At 41.6% G+C, this 20,396-nt stretch overlaps 1 protein-coding gene across 1 annotated transcript; it reads right to left on the bottom strand.

The window, feature by feature from the left end:
• Positions 1-12,933: 12,933 nt before the first annotated feature.
• On the bottom strand, positions 12,934-19,781 carry mrpl3 (mitochondrial ribosomal protein L3). Its single transcript, XM_076106138.1, has 10 exons — positions 19,569-19,781; positions 18,518-18,699; positions 18,332-18,423; positions 17,325-17,423; positions 15,489-15,588; positions 15,291-15,351; positions 14,962-15,073; positions 14,641-14,718; positions 14,459-14,536; positions 12,934-13,189 (listed from the first exon to the last, which is right to left on the bottom strand). The coding sequence occupies exons 1-10, from the start codon at positions 19,640-19,642 to the stop codon at positions 13,040-13,042; spliced, it is 1,026 nt and encodes a 341-aa protein (XP_075962253.1). The 5' UTR covers positions 19,643-19,781; the 3' UTR covers positions 12,934-13,039.
• Positions 19,782-20,396: the final 615 nt, after the last annotated feature.

The raw sequence follows: 20,396 nt of genomic DNA, 5'->3' as shown, positions 1-20,396 counted from the left end.
GCACAGAGAGTGAGTGAACGAGAGCATGAAAACACTGTCCTAATGTAGGAGGTTAGAGTAAATCCCAACATTTTACACAGTTAGTTAATTATTTTACAACTGTATGAGTATCAATACTATATTTCAAAATATCCCTCCTATAAGCAAAGCTCTCTAAGTTGTACTGTACTTAACTCTCAGTAAATAATCAATGCTAACAATTTGATATTCAAGGAGGGATTTGGTAATCCTAAAACCATCATGGTGGCACCAAACATACTAAGCCAAATTATGAAAAGTACTAACGGACAAAATCTATTCTGAATCCAATGTTACAGGTCAGATATGCTACTGGTTTACACGACAGGCGTTTGGTGAGAGTATATTACCCCATCATCGTACATCGGACACCGGAAGTACCGCTAACGCATGTTGGCACATGATTTGAAGACTGGCCATCCCCTTTTGATACTACTGAAACAGCAGCCCAACACAGCGACATGTCACCGTGCAGGACTCTCGCCGGAGATACACACCCGACAGTCCCTCGAGAGTCAGCGAGATACGTGACTGTCTCTCCCCGACAGTTCACGCTCACTGTCACGATCAAGATAACCAGGGAAATTACTCTTGCATATGTCACAACTACGTTAGAGGCACGACCAGCGTCCAGATATAACGATGATCCATAGAAACCTGTGAGGAGAGAAAGCACAGAGAGTGAGTGAACGAGAGCATGAAAACACTGTCCTAATGTAGGAGGTTAGAGTAAATCCCAACATTTTACACAGTTAGTTAATTATTTTACAACTGTATGATTATAAATACTATATTTCAAAATATCCCTCCTATAAGCAAAGCTCTCTAAGTTGTACTGTACTTAACTCTCAGTAAATAATCAATGCTAACAATTTGATATTCAAGGAGGGATTTGGTAATCCTAAAACCATCATGGTGGCACCAAACATACTAAGCCAAATTATGAAAAGTACTAACGGACAAAATCTATTCTGAATCCAATGTTACAGGTCAGATATGCTACTGGTTTACACGACAGGAGTTTGGTGAGAGTATATTACCCCATCATCGTACATCGGACACCGGAAGTACCGCTAACGCATGTTGGCACATGATTTGAAGACTGGCCATCCCCTTTTGATACTACTGAAACAGCAGCCCAACACAGCGACATGTCACCGTGCAGGACTCTCGCCGGAGATACACACCCGACAGTCTCTCGAGAGTCAGCGAGATACGTGACTGTCTCTCCCCGACAGTTCACGCTCACTGTCACGATCAAGATAACCAGGGAAATTACTCTTGCATATGTCACAACTACGTTAGAGGCACGACCAGCGTCCAGATATAACGATGATCCATAGAAACCTGTGAGGAGAGAAAGCACAGAGAGTGAGTGAACGAGAGCATGAAAACACTGTCCTAATGTAGGAGGTTAGAGTAAATCCCAACATTTTACACAGTTAGTTAATTATTTTACAACTGTATGATTATAAATACTATATTTCAAAATATCCCTCCTATAAGCAAAGCTCTCTAAGTTGTACTGTACTTAACTCTCAGTAAATAATCAATGCTAACAATTTGATATTCAAGGAGGGATTTGGTAATCCTAAAACCATCATGGTGGCACCAAACATACTAAGCCAAATTATGAAAAGTACTAACGGACAAAATCTATTCTGAATCCAATGTTACAGGTCAGATATGCTACTGGTTTACACGACAGGAGTTTGGTGAGAGTATATTACCCCATCATCGTACATCGGACACCGGAAGTACCGCTAACGCATGTTGGCACATGATTTGAAGACTGGCCATCCCCTTTTGATACTACTGAAACAGCAGCCCAACACAGCGACATGTCACCGTGCAGGACTCTCGCCGGAGATACACACCCGACAGTCCCTCGAGAGTCAGCGAGATACGTGACTGTCTCTCCCCGACAGTTCACGCTCACTGTCACGATCAAGATAACCAGGGAAATTACTCTTGCATATGTCACAACTACGTTAGAGGCACGACCAGCGTCCAGATATAACGATGATCCATAGAAACCTGTGAGGAGAGAAAGCACAGAGAGTGAGTGAACGAGAGCATGAAAACACTGTCCTAATGTAGGAGGTTAGAGTAAATCCCAACATTTGACATAGTTAGTTAATTATTTTACAACTGTATGATTATAAATACTATATTTCAAAATATCCCTCCTATAAGCAAAGCTCTCTAAGTTGTACTGTACTTAACTCTCAGTAAATAATCAATGCTAACAATTTGATATTCAAGGAGGGATTTGGTAATCCTAAAACCATCATGGTGGCACCAAACATACTAAGCCAAATTATGAAAAGTACTAACGGACAAAATCTATTCTGAATCCAATGTTACAGGTCAGATATGCTACTGGTTTACACGACAGGCGTTTGGTGAGAGTATATTACCCCATCATCGTACATCGGACACCGGAAGTACCGCTAACGCATGTTGGCACATGATTTGAAGACTGGCCATCCCCTTTTGATACTACTGAAACAGCAGCCCAACACAGCGACATGTCACCGTGCAGGACTCTCGCCGGAGATACACACCCGACAGTCTCTCGAGAGTCAGCGAGATACGTGACTGTCTCTCCCCGACAGTTCACGCTCACTGTCACGATCAAGATAACCAGGGAAATTACTCTTGCATATGTCACAACTACGTTAGAGGCACGACCAGCGTCCAGATATAACGATGATCCATAGAAACCTGTGAGGAGAGAAAGCACAGAGAGTGAGTGAACGAGAGCATGAAAACACTGTCCTAATGTAGGAGGTTAGAGTAAATCCCAACATTTTACACAGTTAGTTAATTATTTTACAACTGTATGATTATAAATACTATATTTCAAAATATCCCTCCTATAAGCAAAGCTCTCTAAGTTGTACTGTACTTAACTCTCAGTAAATAATCAATGCTAACAATTAGATATTCAAGGAGGGATTTGGTAATCCTAAAACCATCATGGTGGCACCAAACATACTAAGCCAAATTATGAAAAGTACTAACGGACAAAATCTATTCTGAATCCAATGTTACAGGTCAGATATGCTACTGGTTTACACGACAGGCGTTTGGTGAGAGTATATTACCCCATCATCGTACATCGGACACCGGAAGTACCGCTAACGCATGTTGGCACATGATTTGAAGACTGGCCATCCCCTTTTGATACTACTGAAACAGCAGCCCAACACAGCGACATGTCACCGTGCAGGACTCTCGCCGGAGATACACACCCGACTGTCCCTCGAGAGTCAGCGAGATACGTGACTGTCTCTCCCCGACAGTTCACGCTCACTGTCACGATCAAGATAACCAGGGAAATTACTCTTGCATATGTCACAACTACGTTAGAGGCACGACCAGCGTCCAGATATAACGATGATCCATAGAAACCTGTGAGGAGAGAAAGCACAGAGAGTGAGTGAACGAGAGCATGAAAACACTGTCCTAATGTAGGAGGTTAGAGTAAATCCCAACATTTGACATAGTTAGTTAATTATTTTACAACTGTATGAGTATCAATACTATATTTCAAAATATCCCTCCTATAAGCAAAGCTCTCTAAGTTGTACTGTACTTAACTCTCAGTAAATAATCAATGCTAACAATTTGATATTCAAGGAGGGATTTGGTAATCCTAAAACCATCATGGTGGCACCAAACATACTAAGCCAAATTATGAAAAGTACTAACGGACAAAATCTATTCTGAATCCAATGTTACAGGTCAGATATGCTACTGGTTTACACGACAGGCGTTTGGTGAGAGTATATTACCCCATCATCGTACATCGGACACCGGAAGTACCGCTAACGCATGTTGGCACATGATTTGAAGACTGGCCATCCCCTTTTGATGCTACTGAAACAGCAGCCCAACACAGCGACATGTCACCGTGCAGGACTCTCGCCGGAGATACACACCCGACAGTCTCTCGAGAGTCAGCGAGATACGTGACTGTCTCTCCCCGACAGTTCACGCTCACTGTCACGATCAAGATAACCAGGGAAATTACTCTTGCATATGTCACAACTACGTTAGAGGCACGACCAGCGTCCAGATATAACGATGATCCATAGAAACCTGTGAGGAGAGAAAGCACAGAGAGTGAGTGAACGAGAGCATGAAAACACTGTCCTAATGTAGGAGGTTAGAGTAAATCCCAACATTTGACATAGTTAGTTAATTATTTTACAACTGTATGATTATAAATACTATATTTCAAAATATCCCTCCTATAAGCAAAGCTCTCTAAATTAATTTGAAGTACCCTAACGCATGTTGGCACATGATTGAAATACAGACCGCCCTCTATCAACACTCTTGAAACAGCAGCCCAACACAGCGACATGCCACCATGCAGGAGTTAAGAGATGCGACTGTCTCTCCCGGAGAAGCCTGGGAAATGAATCTTGCATATGACAACTATAGCAGAGGCAAGATTAAAGGTCTTTGTGACACGTCAACATTCTATTCTAATTCAACATTCTAATTCTATTCCAGAACATACATGTTCCATCCAGAATGTTCCATCCAGAATGTTCCATCCAGAATGTTCCATCCAGCATTCCATTCTCTTCTCAATGGCATTTTTTGAATTATTTTAAGAATTCTTTTATGAATTCACTATTTGCTAGTTCAGCGATCACCATGTTTTCCATGGCACAGTTTTCACAAAATTCCACACATTATGACCCATTTACAGTACGATGTGAAAAGATTGTACAGACTTTTTTTTGGGACAAATGTTTCACTCAGGAACTGGTAGTGCACTTACGCGATCTAAAACTCCGACCTAAGTTGAAAGGACGCGCGGATCCGGGCCAGAAAGAATGACTGCTGACGGGCCTCCAATGCCCGTCTGTTTGTTTCTTAGTTTGCTGGCACGTAACGTTACATATTATGGAGGATGAGTATCCAGCTAGCCTTCCAGCTAACACTAGAGGTCCTGAGACAGGCGCACGCTAACGCATCACCTCCGTTGTAAATAGAGCAATCCAGGTGACAGATGGCTAACGAGCTGTTATATGTGGAGTGGATGTGAATGAGATCGATATGCTTGGTTAAAATGAATAATTAAATAAGTAAATGTAAACTAATATGCAAAGCTCCTGGTTAGCTCCAGTCATATATTTACAAATGTTTTGTATCCAGCCATGTTCTCCTGAAGGAGAATGTCTTTGTTTGTTTGTTTCTTACATGAATTAATGGCTGAGAGGTTTGTATTTAACAGTATATTGTTTGCATCTTGCAATAAATATTCATGTTCTTGAAAATACTTAATAAATGCTTTATAAAAGGCATAAATAGTCCTCACTTTAGATGAGGTCACACAAAACACTTTACTAACGAGTAGTAACTACCTTAATAAATCATGAATTAATCATGAATTGCAGTATTAATATGCGTTTATAAAGCATATATTAACATAGTCCCTATAGGGACTATGTTAATATATGCTTTATAAACAGATATTATATTATATAGACAAACAGATATTATATTATATAAACATATATTATAAACATATATGTTTATAATATATGCTTTATAAACAGAGAATAAAAGACAGCTTTTATTCTCTGACTATTTCCTGGATGAAAAGCACATTCTCATTCCAGATGGATTAGGTGAAGGTGAAGTTATCCTTCCGGCCGTACTCGGCTGTGTTGACGTGAAAAGAGTAATTGACAGGTTTCAAAGTGTCCGTTTCCCTCAGTGACACTCAGGGTCTCTAAAGAGCCCTCCTGTCCTGCTCCACCTGCAAGGTGCTTACGGTGTGTCCTCAATATGTCCTCAGTTGTCTTTTTGTTTTTAGCTGTTGAAGCGTTGAGAAATGCCCCAGTGCAGGGCATAGAAGAGCCCGGTGGTCTTGATAAAGTTTCATTTTGGAGTGACATTGAAACTAAAATAGTACTTTCTTATTTGGAAATATGAGGTTTTTCTGGGATTTGTTTTTCTCTATTGGTGCATGAAATAATAAACATTGTATTCAACATTTGAAATTTCAAAATTAGCTGCAATAAAGGAAATGTCTACAGATCCTTTAAATCCATGTATAGTCACGATAGACGAAAAACCCCAATGCATTTATTTAGCAACATTAAAAAGCAGATTATCGTGGAACAAAACCCAAATAAAGTGTCTGTCTGCAAACTCTGGTCCAATCATCAGAGACCTTTTTCACTATCCAGGCTTTCTCCTGAAAAGAGGTCTGTTGTCACGGATCACAGCCAGATGTAAGAGCACATCAGCCTGCTCAAACAAAGTTTAAAAAAAACTTTCAGGCTTGGTCTGTGTGTCTCACAGTCAAGACTGAGAGAATGTTTGAGGAAAGGGTGAAACCAGCCACAAAATAATCGTGAATGGGGAAAAAATATGCTCATAAAAATATATATTTTAATGACTTAAAGTTTGAACTGATTTGTCCACATCTGATATTTTTGTGACCAATTTAGCAGAGAGATTTTTCAGATCTTTGCAGTCCTAAACCCCTAAATTAGCTTTCTATATGTAGAAACTCAAAACATCACTTTTCAGCGTGTTGCTGCCACGCCAGAAAATTCAAAAAAACAGATCAGTACCACGTTATAACGTTAAAAGTTTATTGTTATAACAAGATATTTCCACCGTGTGACATTACATTATACGTTGTAAGATTTTAATATGCTACTATTTATCCTGTTATAACGTGAAACGTTTCAAGTGATCGTGAAACTCCTGTTTGAGTGAGGAAATATTGTGTGAAGAACGGATAAATTGAAGAGTGTGGCTCAATTACACGATTCATGCTTGGGTTGAGACATGCCCTAGGCTGCTTAACTCCTCTGAGATGTCACCTTGCACAACCTTCTCTCCAACCTGCCCCACTTTAGTGTATGTGTGTGTGTGTGTGTGTGTGTGTGTGTGTGTGTGTGTGTGTGCACACGCAGCTCCTGTATAAACCACTGAGTGGCGGTGTTGCCCCGCAGTCCAACGTGCTCTGCTACTTTAGATACAGATAAGACCCCCTGGCACTTTGAAACCGCTGATCTGCATCTTCATTTGCATTCACTCTCTGTCGACTGAGGGAATGTAAACTGATTCAACGTGATACTGTGATAATTGATATTGTTATCATGTAGATATCGGGGCGATCTTTGATGATCTTGGGCGTTTAAAGCTCTGCAGGGGAGGAGATGAGAGCTGGGATAGTGCACAGGTATGTGTGTGTGTGCACGATAAATCATATGTGATCTGTAGTTAATGCGGAGCTGGGTTGATGAGATGATATCTTTGCATACTGTGTATGTAGATTGTGTGTGTGTGTGTGAACGATAGGCCTACTGAAGTGTATTGCCTGCTGGCAGCCACATTACTGCCTCTTTAAGTAAGGCTACAAAGTTTTTTTGCTGACCCAAAACAGATGTAATTTATCTCTCTGCCCTCCCTTCTGTTTTACCCCCACCCTCACCTCACACACACACACACGCACACACACGCACACGCACACACACACACACACACACACACACACACACACACACACACACACAAATGTCTCCTGAGATAGCAGATGAAGGACTTTATAATTAGTGCATTTGCCTACCCACACAATGCAGTGAATTGACTTTATTTTCAGACAAAGCCCAATTAGATCGAAGCGTTGATTCATCTGTTTGTTTACTTTCAGAAGAAACATGAATGTCAAACATGTTTCCTCTGTCTACCAAATCTAAAATACGGACTAAAACAATCCATTAAATCTGGATAATCTGATCGACTTTATTTATCTGTTGTTCATCCTCAACAGAAACATTAACTATATTTGTATGTATGGTTTTCAAGTTGTGTGTTTAATGCTTTTTAATGTGTCTTACTCTCCACAATATTAAGAGTCTCCCTCCCACTCAATATCTCGCTCTCTCTTTTTGTTGTTGTTGCTTTTGTGTCCGCTCCTCTCTGTGAGTCAGGCTAAATGGCTTTCTATTCAGGAGTGAGAAATGTCACCACTTTGTGTGCGTGCAGGGGTGTGTGCAAAGGCAAAGTGTGCACTTTTTTGAGATACTACACTGTAAAGTCACTTCATCCAAATCACAGACAATACATTTTCCCACCTACACATACTGGCCTCTTGCCATGCAAATAGTTTGGGTTTTATTCATCTGGATTTGTTCAAATGTCATTTTTTTATTTGTTTTTATCTGCATACCTTGGTACCACTATGTGTTGTACATGTATGTGTGATTTAGGTCTGACGATATTCTATAACTTTTTAAACAATCCCATGAAATGACCAAAACTAACTTCATTGTCGTCCAAAATCCATTAACAACAACGAGCCACAAGACGTGTTCTTTCATCACGATGAACATGGGGGCTGTAGTATATTTTGAGTTGATGCCACACGCACCATCCTGCTTCTGTAAATACCCACACACACACACACACACACACACACACACCAAATGTCTATTAATCCGCCGCTGAAAACAGTTCCAAACAAATGCACTTTTTATTTCTGTTTGAGAGACGTTTACTAAATATCTCTGTTAAATGCCAGACAGGAAGAGCAGTTAACTCCTCTCAAAGTCTTCTCTCCCTCCTTCTCCTCCTTTTCTTCTGCTTCTTCTCCTCCTTTTCCTGCTGTCATTTAGGTTTTCACCCGCGGTAGCTTCCCTCTCTCTCTTTACCCCCCTCCTTCAATCTCCCCCCCCGGCTTCCATATTGATTTACTTGGTATCCCGTTGTCACATTCTTGCGGTGAAGGTTTCCGGCTGAAAAACCGATGACATTTACCTCCCAGTCACCACACGGCTCATTTAAACCCCACTACACAGTGCACTACCTTTTACAGTTCATGCTGGTGCTGTGGAAGTTAAAGGGTGATTGCAGACATTCTGAACATCCAATGATGGAATGAACCCCTTATATCTGAGCAGTGTGAGTCAAAAGCTTGATTGTTTTTGGTAAACAACTATGAACATATTGGTGTTTGTTCCCAAACTTTGCCTTCTCCTTGTTCCCCATCGTCAGGCCGACTCTACTTTCCTCCATTGGCCCTTGTTACCATGGAGATGTCTCAGCTCCAAGAGGGGCTTTAATTAAGAGTAAAGAGTGAGACAATGAAAGGCAATGAGAAAGACTTTTTTTGTCAGGTCAAATAAGTAGAGAGACACACACACACACACACACACACACACACATAACATATCTGAGGGCAGGATAGGAACACCTGTGGAGAGGAACGTGGGGACCCAAAGGCTGCACCCTGCTTTCACCCAGTGGTGCTGGAAGGAAGGAACCCAAATTTACCAACGGGGGTGGGAGGCATCACACACACCGCACACACACACACACACACACCGCACACACACACACGAGACGCAGGTGTGCACATTGGGAGGGGCACAGCAGGACCACCGGCAGTGAGGCTTAGAGGGGATGTGCGGTGACGGTTGTGAATGTGAAAAATACAAGCAGGGTTCTTCTCTCTTTTCCCACGTAAAGCCTCTCATTGGATTAGATTGTAATAAAGAACACTCATTCAAATATCTGTACTTTTGGATCGCTTCATCTCCATCGAGCTGTGGAAGCCTGAAGAAATGTATGTAGAGAATTTAAGGATTTGAGTCGATTAAGCAGCTTCTGTGCCGCGATAGAAAGAAAACATTATGCAACACATGATGCAGCGCAAGAGCTCGAGTCAGAACAATCAATTCACAAGTGGCTATAAGCTTTATACAAATGTCTCTCAGACGCACGCCTCTGTTTGCAGCCTGTGATTGTATTCAGTCTAATAAAAATAACTTCATATTGTCTTTCTGGTTAGGAGATTAATCCTCGTATTAATTGACTTGAGAGCTTATATAAATAATTCCAATGCCTACTGATGCTGAAGTCGGTGTGAAATTGCATTAACGTTCTGCCATTTCCCTCTTCTCTCCTGCTTAGTGACTCGTTACCGTCACCACTGACTTACGAGTGGCTCTCTGACTGAGGGAGTTAATGTGTTCAAGAGCCAGCTGTCCCTCAAATAACACACTCAATAATTCATATTGCACAATGTGTGTGTGTGTGTGTGTGTGTGCGTTGAGATGCAGGTCACTTTAACACTTTTTGTGTAAACTCGGCAAAGGAAGTAGCAACATAAGTGCTGACCAGTCATGGGCGCAGAATTGTTGCTTACTGAGGAGGGAATAAAACAGTGTGTGTGTGTGTGTGTGTGTGTGTGTGTGTGTCTGAGAGAGTCACAGAAGGTGTATGTGTGCAGAGCAATAGGGAGGGAGGCTGTGTATGTCCTCTTTACTAATGGAAATCAGAGCTCTCACGTGTTGAGCCAGCAGAAGAAGAGAAGGAGATCCATCGTGTCAGACTGGGGTCACAATCGCGCGGCGACCTTAACTCACCAAGTCATTTCCCCAAAATGTTTACATTGAGCCTAAACCTGCCTTCTCTTTAATGAACAAGTGCAAATGCATTCAGGGATCATACATCAGACAGTTTGTCAGACAAGAAAGCACTTAAATATCTATATTTTCATTTAATGATCTAGATTTGCAAAGTTGTGTTTGGTGGGACTGCAAGCAAGACTGGAATCTTGTCCTATAGGCAAGACAAAAGTCTTCATAAGCACATTGCAAGTCTTTCATGTCTCTGAATGCTGACCATTGAAATGTAACACTATTTGGCAATTTGTATTATTTCAAAGCTGCGATAACACTGTTTAGTTATATATTAGTTTATGCTAAAGGTACAATGTGTTGTATTTCAGGGGATCTATTGGCAGAAATGGAATATAATGTTCATTCTGTTCATGTTTTCATTAGTGTATAATCACCGTAGAATGAACCCTTAGGAAGCGTGTCCATGTTGCACTGCCATGTTTCTACAGTAGCTCAGAACGGACAAACCAAACACTGGCTCTAGCGAGAGACTTTTGCTTTACGCTACCCGAAGGCCCCCGTAGGCTGACTTCCGTTGCTCCTTAAGTTGTTTTTAGGGAAAGTATGGCCTCTGAGCCAAGCGAATGGCGTCAACACTGTTTTGCATCCAGCTGGTCACGTTATTGTAGCCTCGAAAAGGGAGGAGTGAGAGGAGAGCTATTCAGTTTGTTGCAACAAACGATCAAATGATCAACCAATTAATAAAAATAAAACAATCCGCAGATTCATCAATCATGAGACCAAGCATTCAATGTATGGGCTTAATATTTAAAATATTCAACATGTGTGGCTGCAAAGTCCTGCTCAACTCTGTATTATTTATTTTGTATTGTTCTGGGGTTTATTGCGTTTGTTCTCCAGCTTCAAGTCAAATCATGCCTCAGGGTGTTGAGTCTCAAAAGAACAAAATTCACAAAAGTTCCAAATCCCTCGTCTACGTCTCTGCTGTTCAGTTTAGGGAGATTCATGCAGGTAAAACTGAAGGCCAGGTAAAAACGTTTTGGCCTTATGATCTTGACATTAGGGTTTGACAGCACTGTTGTGGGTAAACCAGTGATGACAGTCTAGCAACTGATATCAAAGCACTTACTGCTCCCTCTAAATGCATCATTATACGCCATATAGGTACTGCACTTGAATCCGTCCACATTTCCAGGTGTTTTTTTTCCTTTAATCTGGTCATTAGTTCATTGGGCGGCGTACCACACTGAAAAGTGACTAACTGGTCTTCTACCACATCCAAGCACACATGCACACCAGGCTGGAGTTCATCTTCAGCTCTTTCTGCTCTGCTGCTTTAACAGGCAGCGAACCCCAACCCCCCCCCACTCTCCCTCCACTCTCTCCTCTCGTCCACCCCCACAAGAGCCTGATGATGTGCAGGCTCCACAGAGCAGGACTTTCAAACGATATCATTACCATTTCAAAGAACCTGCTGCTGCCTTATGGACCTACAAGCTGTGGCATGTTATATGGAGCGGGACGTTGTTTTGCCACAAACTAAATCACCACCTTACATATTGTTATCTAAAAGGCAAGCAACTATTGCACGTTAGGCATTTCTGAGTTTGGTTGTGTGTCGTTTCAATTAGGGAAAAGGCATCAATGCAGTGTGTGTACCCGCTGTTGTTGCAGGGCATCACTGCAGCTTGTCAGTTGTTATAATGAAAAACGAAAGCCTTGTTTTTGCTGCCGTCAATTACATGGCGGATATAAAGCAGAGACCAACAGAGAGAGGGGCTGAATCACATGCAGGCCTCCGAGGATGCATTTACACTAAACGAGACAACAATTGGGAGGAAATGATTCTCATTTGATTATTTATTGCCCGAACAGGCGAGGAGGGGGGTCCCACGCGGTGCGGGAGGGAATCTGTCAGCCCACCAGCTTGAGGCGTTCTTAATTTAATACTGCTGAACACAAACACACAGACTTAAGCGCTCAGCAGTTCCTGCTGCAACATTAATGTCCTCAATTATCCTCCTATGCACAAATGTCAACCTTTGTCATGCAGCCTCCATCCCTGCCTCTCCTTTAGTCGCCCTCCACACCTTCACTAACCGCCTCTCCCACCCTTCCGTTTCCACTCCTTTGTATTTGCCTCCATAACTTCGAGCACATTCATTGCTCCACCCCTACCAACAAAGACCCCTTCCCTCCTCTGTCTGTATTCCTCTCTGCTTTGTGCAACTCATTGTATCCAGCCCCCCCACCCCCCTTATCCTGCACCCTGCACAGATATTGCACATTTCTCCACCACATCTGCCTCTCTTGTTTTGTTTCACTGTCTTTTTTTTCATTTTTTCTTCTTCTTCTCCTCTCTCTGCTTGGGGATCCTCTAGTGACATCATCACTCCGACAGTTACCATGGTTTCGGGGGGGGGGGAACGTAATACATTTTAAAATCAAACAGACGGGCTCTGTGCTGTTGCATCTCACACTAAAATAAACTAGAGGACACAAGACGTTCAAAGCAATTACTCTTTATTACAAGATCCAGACATGGTTTGTGGGTTTAGATGAAAACATGACACGTGTGTGTGTGTGTGTGTGTGGGGGGGGGGGGGGGGGGGTCAGGTCAGGGTTAACGATGGGTCTGTGTGAATGAACAAGTTATCGTCGTACAGGTCTTCATCCAGGTCGCCTTCCTCTTCTGTGAAATAGGTAGGGAAAGGAGGGCTGAGCAGGGTGGAGCTCCTGGTTGGCAGGACAGTATCTCTTACCTGGAACACACACACACACACACACACACACTTTATGTAACAGCTGTGAGGACACTCTTCTTAATTAGTACTGCAACAATTAAGGGGCAGAAAAATGTGCTTCTAGTTGCCAACGGCTTACAGAATCGTTATCGTGATTCAAGCAAAAACTGCTCAAATGTGAGGATGCTCTGCTTTTCTGTGTTTTATTTCATTCTAAATAAAATATCTTTTGAGTTTTGAACAGTTGGTAGAAGAAAACAGGCACTTTGGTGATGTGACCGTGGGTTCTGGAAAACATGTTACAGCCATTTACCAAAATCTATTTTCAAATCTAATCAGCAGTTCTCAAACGTTTTCCATCATGCCCCCCCCTTCAGAAGCAGGAAAACCTTCAAGAAAGCAAATCATGTTTTTGTATTTTTGATTCCTGGTTGGCAACATAACATCACAGTGAGTGATTACCTCTTTACATAGTAGCCGTTATTGCTAGTGGCAGATGCTGCCATTCCTGCCCTGAATGCAGATAAACACGAGGAATTCTCAAGGGAAGGAGTACAGGTGTCACCAAGGATTCAAATCGTCACAACATCATTATTCTTACTAATAATCTTGTTACAGCTTAACATTTGAATCAATTATCAACAATATTGGGGAAAGATCAGTGTTTGTTATGAGTTCCCACATGAATCATATTCATTATAAAAAAATAATCAATGACGAAAGTTATTATTTGTTGCAGCCTTTAGTTTAAATTTTAATCAATAAAACATCTATTCTTCATTTACAGAGGGTCATTAGAGCTGCACAGAACAATACAAATAAACAATGAACAAACATTAACCTGCTTGTGTGCCCTTTAGGGCAATATAATATAAGTGAATCTAGGGGTGTGTGTGTGTGTGTGTGTGTGTGTGTAACACAGCTGAGCTGGGTGAAATGCGATGCACATTTGTATTCATTATCGCTTGTCTGCAAAACAAATAATAGGCCGAGTGTGTGTCCACGCACACAAAAAAGGCGAACACAACCTGCTGAGTATGGAGATGGATGCTGTGGATATTATTAACATCATTAAGGTGCGCACTTCCATTCCCTCACAGAAGAACACACAAACAGATGCACACACACACGCTGCTGATCCAGCACAGTGTCATGAAGATGGATCTTGCAGGTGTGAAGGTAGTTTTACAGGTGCAAGGTCACTTGTCTCTGTCAGACCACTAAGCATGCTGGGATTGACCTTCGATTTCATACATCACAAGTGTTTCCGAATATGATTATTTTTACCTTCAATACGCAGTTCTTGTGGCCGGGCACAGAGCCGTTGACATACAGCACATTATACTTGGTATTGACCCTCCATATCTGGAAGAGAGAGGATGCAGATGAAAGAGCATTGAACTGACATTGCAGCCAAGGACAAAGAAAACTTCAACACCATGACCGTGTGTCCTTGTGAGTGCGCGTACCTTCAGTCCATAAGCTGTGACGAAGATGTTGCCCATCATGCCGGGCATCTTTTTCCCTTTGAAAACTTTGGCTGGATCCTAGACGCAGATGATGAAAGACACACGCGCTCACATGACCGGATTATGGGAAGCCAACTGTTCATATCTGGCATGGACGAGCGTCTTACACAGTACGTGTGTGAGCGTCTTACACAGTACGTGTGTGTGTGTGTGAGCGTCTTACACAGTACGTGTGTGTGTGTGTGAGCGTCTTACACAGTACGTGTGTGTGAGCGTCTTACACAGTACATGTGTGTGTGTGTGAGCGTCTGTGTGTCTTACCCCTCCAGGTCCAGAAGCTCCTGGTCTGCGATGAGTTTTGGTTTGGCCGTGGGTGGCTGGCTGACCTTTGAACCCGTATCGCTTCATCACGCCTTGAAACCCCTTACCAATGCTACACACACAAGAAAATTCATACTTTTAAACTCAAGTATGTTGACTTGTTGCCTCAGAGGATAGGGGTGTAAAAAGAGAGGTTTGGACTTTCTTGTAAAGTAAAAAAAAGCGATCTTCAAAATGTGATGCTTGGAGCTGAAAGAGGGCAAGAAGTGGGAGAGGAAGCAAAGAGGAAGCGCCAGCGAGGAGGGAAAGCTGGCAGAAATATAACTTACGATTTGGCTGTGATGTCCACATATTGGCCTGGACGGAAATGTGCCGCATAAAGAGGAGTGCCTGAACACACAACAAACAAGATCACATTACATTTGTACCAAAACGGCCAAAAAGAAAAAAAATGATTCTATTGTGCGACATGGAAAACATAGTGAATGAGTATTTATTTACTCATAAGCTAAATCACGTGTGTTTACCTGGCTTGATGAGGGCGTTGTCCGAGACTTTGAAGGTGGTGACTTTATGTTTCGGAGGCACGCCCGCATTCCGGAACATCTCCATTTGCTCTTCAGACCTCTGTCGGTCAGAGTGACGGAAAGAGAGAGAGAGAGAGAAAATGTTTGAGGAAGCAATGTGAGAACGAACAGCAGTTGGACTTTGGCATATTAAAATTAACAGTGGGCCCTGTTATGACTGTACAGCAGCCAAACACACACACACACACACACACACACACACACACGCAGGCAGGCATACGCGCGCACACACTTGGCAGTGAGCGCCTCTGACATTTGCTTTCGCTCGGCTCTTTCTCATCTCAGCCCCTCCAGTCACTCTACACTCTCTCTCTCCCCCTTTCAACAGACGGGTGAGAAGCAGCCTGCCAGAGCTTCTCACTCCGACAAACTCCGTGTGAGAGGGATTCTAAAACAACCTGTCAAGCTATCAAGACCCAGTGAATACATTACACTTTGATTTATACAGCCGTGTTCTTTTTTTCCCCTTAACCATAAAAAGACAGATGCAACATTTAGAAAGAAAAGTGCCTCCTCATACATACTAAGAGGCGATTTAAAAAGAGCAAAAAACAACAACTTTAAAACTGTCTACTCTTTTTGAGACAGACGTGTTGGTTCACAGGACAGCCAGTGTTGCCGTCTGTCACTTTCGGCTGCAGTGTTTGTGTTATAGAGGTCAGTCTGACGCAGCGATGGGACCTTAAGAGTTTATTACGAGCATGAAAGACAATTTATAAATGTGTGTGTGTGTGCAGGAAATAGCGGCAATGAAATCTATTAGATCCAGTTTATTTAGACGCCTGAGATGAGACACTGATGTGTTGGTGGGTGAGTATAATTCCCTGACTCTGGATCTGTATTCATGAACGCTTTTAGAACTGGGAGGCCTGATGTTGATCTCAATGCTACGGGGAAATGACAAAAAGTCAGTCGTGCTTCCATAAAGCTGTCGCACCGATTCGATTTTATTTTTCATGATTATGAAATGTAGCCAAAACTAAAATGAGCAAATCATGGACATTGTGATGCGAGTGAGTATTTGGCTGCTCTGCTGGCATTAAGAGCATAGCGACGGGTACGATAAGATATTCTCACACAATTTAGTACAAATTGAACGGTTCAACAAGTCATCAGTTGCAGCCTTCTTAATGAATATTACATGTAAAGTAATCGTCTATAATGTTGAGATTTGTGGTGGAATTTTTAGTGAATAATTCAAACCAAAGACATTTCTTTGTATTGTTATATATTATTGAGTAATGATGCAATTTCTAGGTAAAAAATAAATAAGCAGAAAATAATTATGAGACGTTTCTGTTCTGGGACAGCTGCTGAACGACCTCTCATGGAATAACAAAGCAGAGGCATTTCAGCTTTCTATGATTATCCTCACAAGTCTAACAAGTCAAAAACATATTTTTGTCTTCCAAAATGTTACTTTTCATACAACCTGCAATAACTATGGCCTCTATCAACTACTGAGGGAAATATCAGACTCCACTGTGTTCACCAGCTCGTCTCTACTAACTTATGCTGTTTGGTGTTGAGCAACAAGTGTACAGGGCTTTTTGTGTGTGAAAGCATTTTAAAAAAGAAACAAAACGGTGGATTTGCGAGCCAGACAGTTAAACAATGTGCTGAAATTCACTATAAAGTAATAATAATAAATAATATAATAAGTATCTGTAAAGCGAAGCGGTAGTTTCATTCGTTACGTCAACATATCCAGTTTCTCAGCTAAGATAAACAAACTAACACAAGCATTATTTAATGATATTAACAGCTGTTTCTTACATGGAATGGTGATACGTTTTTCCCTCCGACCAAGAGGGCGGCGGTGTGTCCATCATATTCTTCCTTGGACAAATGCTTTATTACATGGCAGTCCTGCACCTGGAAAAAACCCAACAGAGGCTGGATTAACAACAGTCAACAATGTGCAACTCTGACCTACAACAAATAAAATATGCAATTAGCTGAAAGTGTAAAACACTTAAATATGGGGCAACTGGCTAACTCACAGAACCTCACTATCACTACGTTTAGGATGACATCACCATTTAGCAGTACGTGATACATTGCGAGTAAATCAGAGGACGAGGAAAGAAGAGGAAACTATAACCCACATAAATGACAAAATGTCATTTTACAAAGCAACATTCAAAATGCTGTACTATTAATTGTCCCATACTTTCAGTGTGGCTTCAGATAGAACATGTACCACAATGCCAAAGTGGTGGGAGTACTTTCACCCCGAGAAAGTACAATTAAATGCTCTACTCTTCCATCTAGCACAGACTGTTCCCGAGTCAGCTGAAAAGAAACAAATGACTAAAAGTGAATCAGCAGACGGGAAAGAAGTTTGTGTTTGTCCTTGATTCTGATATGACGTGGAGGTGATGACAAAGTCTTAGTATTAACTTTGACATTTCACTTTAAATTGCAACAGGAGTTTGTTGTGCTACCCAATACAGTGAGTCACTATCAATAAAGAGGAGAGTTAGCGCACACGGCTGCAGTTTGCAATCAATTCACTTCACTGACGGATTAGTCGATGAGGTTGAAACGTGATGAGAATAAACGTCAAATCTCTTCAGGGTGTTCAATATTTGCTATTGTTCCCGTCGCGCCCCCCCCACCACACACTCTACAGAACAATTCAATGTATTTGACTGATACTTTAACCTGCTGCTCATTTCATTACGGATCACAAACACACATCATCATTACTGAAGAACATCTGCAGTTGTTTTGATGCAAAGTGAAGGCACAACAGCTGTGTGTGTGTGTGTGTGGGCTACCTGTAACATGGTGGCGACATGTCTTTCGCCCGTTTTTGTCCAGATAGGAGCCATCCCCAACTTTACGGCTACTAGCCCAACTCTTCGACTACCTGGGCAGAGGAGCAGATGAAAAGACGGTTGAAGTGTGAGCGAACAGAACGGGGGCTCGTGATGTTCACGGCTCTCACCGACCACGACACCTACCCTGTGTCCACTCTTGTCGCTGCCAGGGCTCATCTTTGAGCGGGTTGAGCTTATCAGCCGTTTGTCGCCTGTATTCCTGCGCCGCGCTCTTTCTCATGTACTCCTGGTTGTCCTCTGTGAGGTGTTCATCAAACCACGTTGTGGTCTTTACCGTCCTAATACAACCCGCCACGTGTGCAGGACTGCAAGAAAAAAGAAATTCAGGGAATTAGGTGGAGCTATTTCCCAGTAAGACCATCACGAACATCCAGAGCTGGACTAATAATGACCAGCAACTGTGTCCAGGTGGCATACATGTGTGCTTATTACTTAAGGGCTGCAAATAATTATTATTTTGCCTTGCCAATTAATGTTAAATTGCAGAACATAGTTAGATATGCCCATTGCAATTTAAAGAGTTTGAGGCTAATTTGTGCATTCACTGTTTAACCTAAACTGAAGATTGCCTCGCTGCCTCAGATCTCATACTACTCTGGCACTTTAGTAATAATAATTATTATAATATGTCCTCGCGGATGAATAACAAGCAGGTTCACACATCCACAGGGACAGTTTGTGCATCACTGCTTAGTGACGAGTCAGTCAATAAGCTTCATTTAAAACGGTTACACAGGACTGAATGAACGGTGGTGACATGTTGTCATAATAAAGTCTGCCCACCAACACGTGACTCATGTGTTACTGTAGACTGGTCCATCAGTGTTGTCCTTTATAACGGTCTCTACATTAATCATTTGGTATTTCGTGTAACATTAGAGCACTAAAAATCTAAAACATACACCAAAAGAATACAAGTCAAGAAACCTTGAGAAACTGTAGGAAATATTTACAAGATGACGTTTGTTATAAGAGACAATTAAGCTAGCTTTGGTGGTGCTTTGCAGGGGGGGGGGTAACAGTAGCTCATTTATATGCAAATAAAAGGCTAAGATATAAACAACAAGAACAGCGTAGAATTAGACTGTACAGGTAATTCACGACAGCAACCTACGTGCTGAAGCTAACTTCAGTTCAGTTACATTGACACAACTAGCCAGTTAGCATTAGCCACCTTTCAGCTGCTGTCCGGAGAGAAAATATTCGAGTTCCCCGCTGAAGAAGAAACCGACAGCTCCACGACGCCATTGCGCTCTGTAACGTGTACACTTGGCTACATATGAATATGTAAAAAACTACACACAAACTAAAGGGGCACGAGCTCTCACAGCATACGCACAACCATGCCTTCGATTTCGTCCTGTTCTAAATGTCACCCTGGCTACTTCCGGTCCGTGAGATAAACAGATCCCCTGCACAGAGGGTCATGAAAATGGTTCCACACAACTAATTTTATTTCTTAATTTGATACTCTGATACTCCAAAACGCGATTAAACTGTTATAGTTATATAAAACTTAATGTTGCTAAAGATTTGATACAAATAACCCAACAGAAACGAAACTAAATGTTGAATTTCAAAGTTCATTCTTGACCTTGGAAACAACAATTGACATAACAATTTCCCTTAAAGGTTAATTTAGTAGTTTTCGAGCTTTCAATCATACAACGTGATCTTCATTAACAGATGCATTTTGCTAAGTTGTCCTGAAAATGTTGATGTTTACATTTCCATTCATGAGGTCTATACAAGGCATGAAATAATAAAGAACAATGATAAATAAAACAAATAAGCATGATAAATCTGTTGTATTTTGAAGGGTATCAAGTAAAACAAGTCACATTGAAAATCTCCTGAATTTTAACTATACACTGAGTAACATTTGAAAATTGTTTTTTTAATTCATTGACTCATTGTCACAGGTAATTGTATTAAATATAAAAAATATAGCTTAAGATAATTATATTAGATTTTATAATAGACCAGAAAAGATTAGTATAGA

Source organism: Anarhichas minor, unplaced genomic scaffold (assembly GCF_050575085.1).
Source record: "Anarhichas minor isolate MPS153535 unplaced genomic scaffold, ASM5057508v1 ptg000033l, whole genome shotgun sequence".
NCBI classification, from domain to species: domain Eukaryota; kingdom Metazoa; phylum Chordata; class Actinopteri; order Perciformes; family Anarhichadidae; genus Anarhichas; species Anarhichas minor.
Note: the sequence above shows the minus strand (reverse complement) of the source record. Positions and strands in the feature narration are given on the sequence as shown.

Bases quoted from the DNA above. Each gene is read 5' to 3' on its own strand.
- mrpl3 (XM_076106138.1), bottom strand. From the start codon at position 19,642: ATGGCGTCGTGGAGCTGTCGGTTTCTTCTTCAGCGGGGAACTCGAATA. The intron at 18,700-19,568 runs GTGGCTAATGCT...TTTTTCTTGCAG, and splicing joins CTCCGGACAGCAGCTGAAAG to TCCTGCACACGTGGCGGGTT. The intron at 15,074-15,290 runs GTAAGTTATATT...TTGTGTGTGTAG, and splicing joins GTGGACATCACAGCCAAATC to CATTGGTAAGGGGTTTCAAG.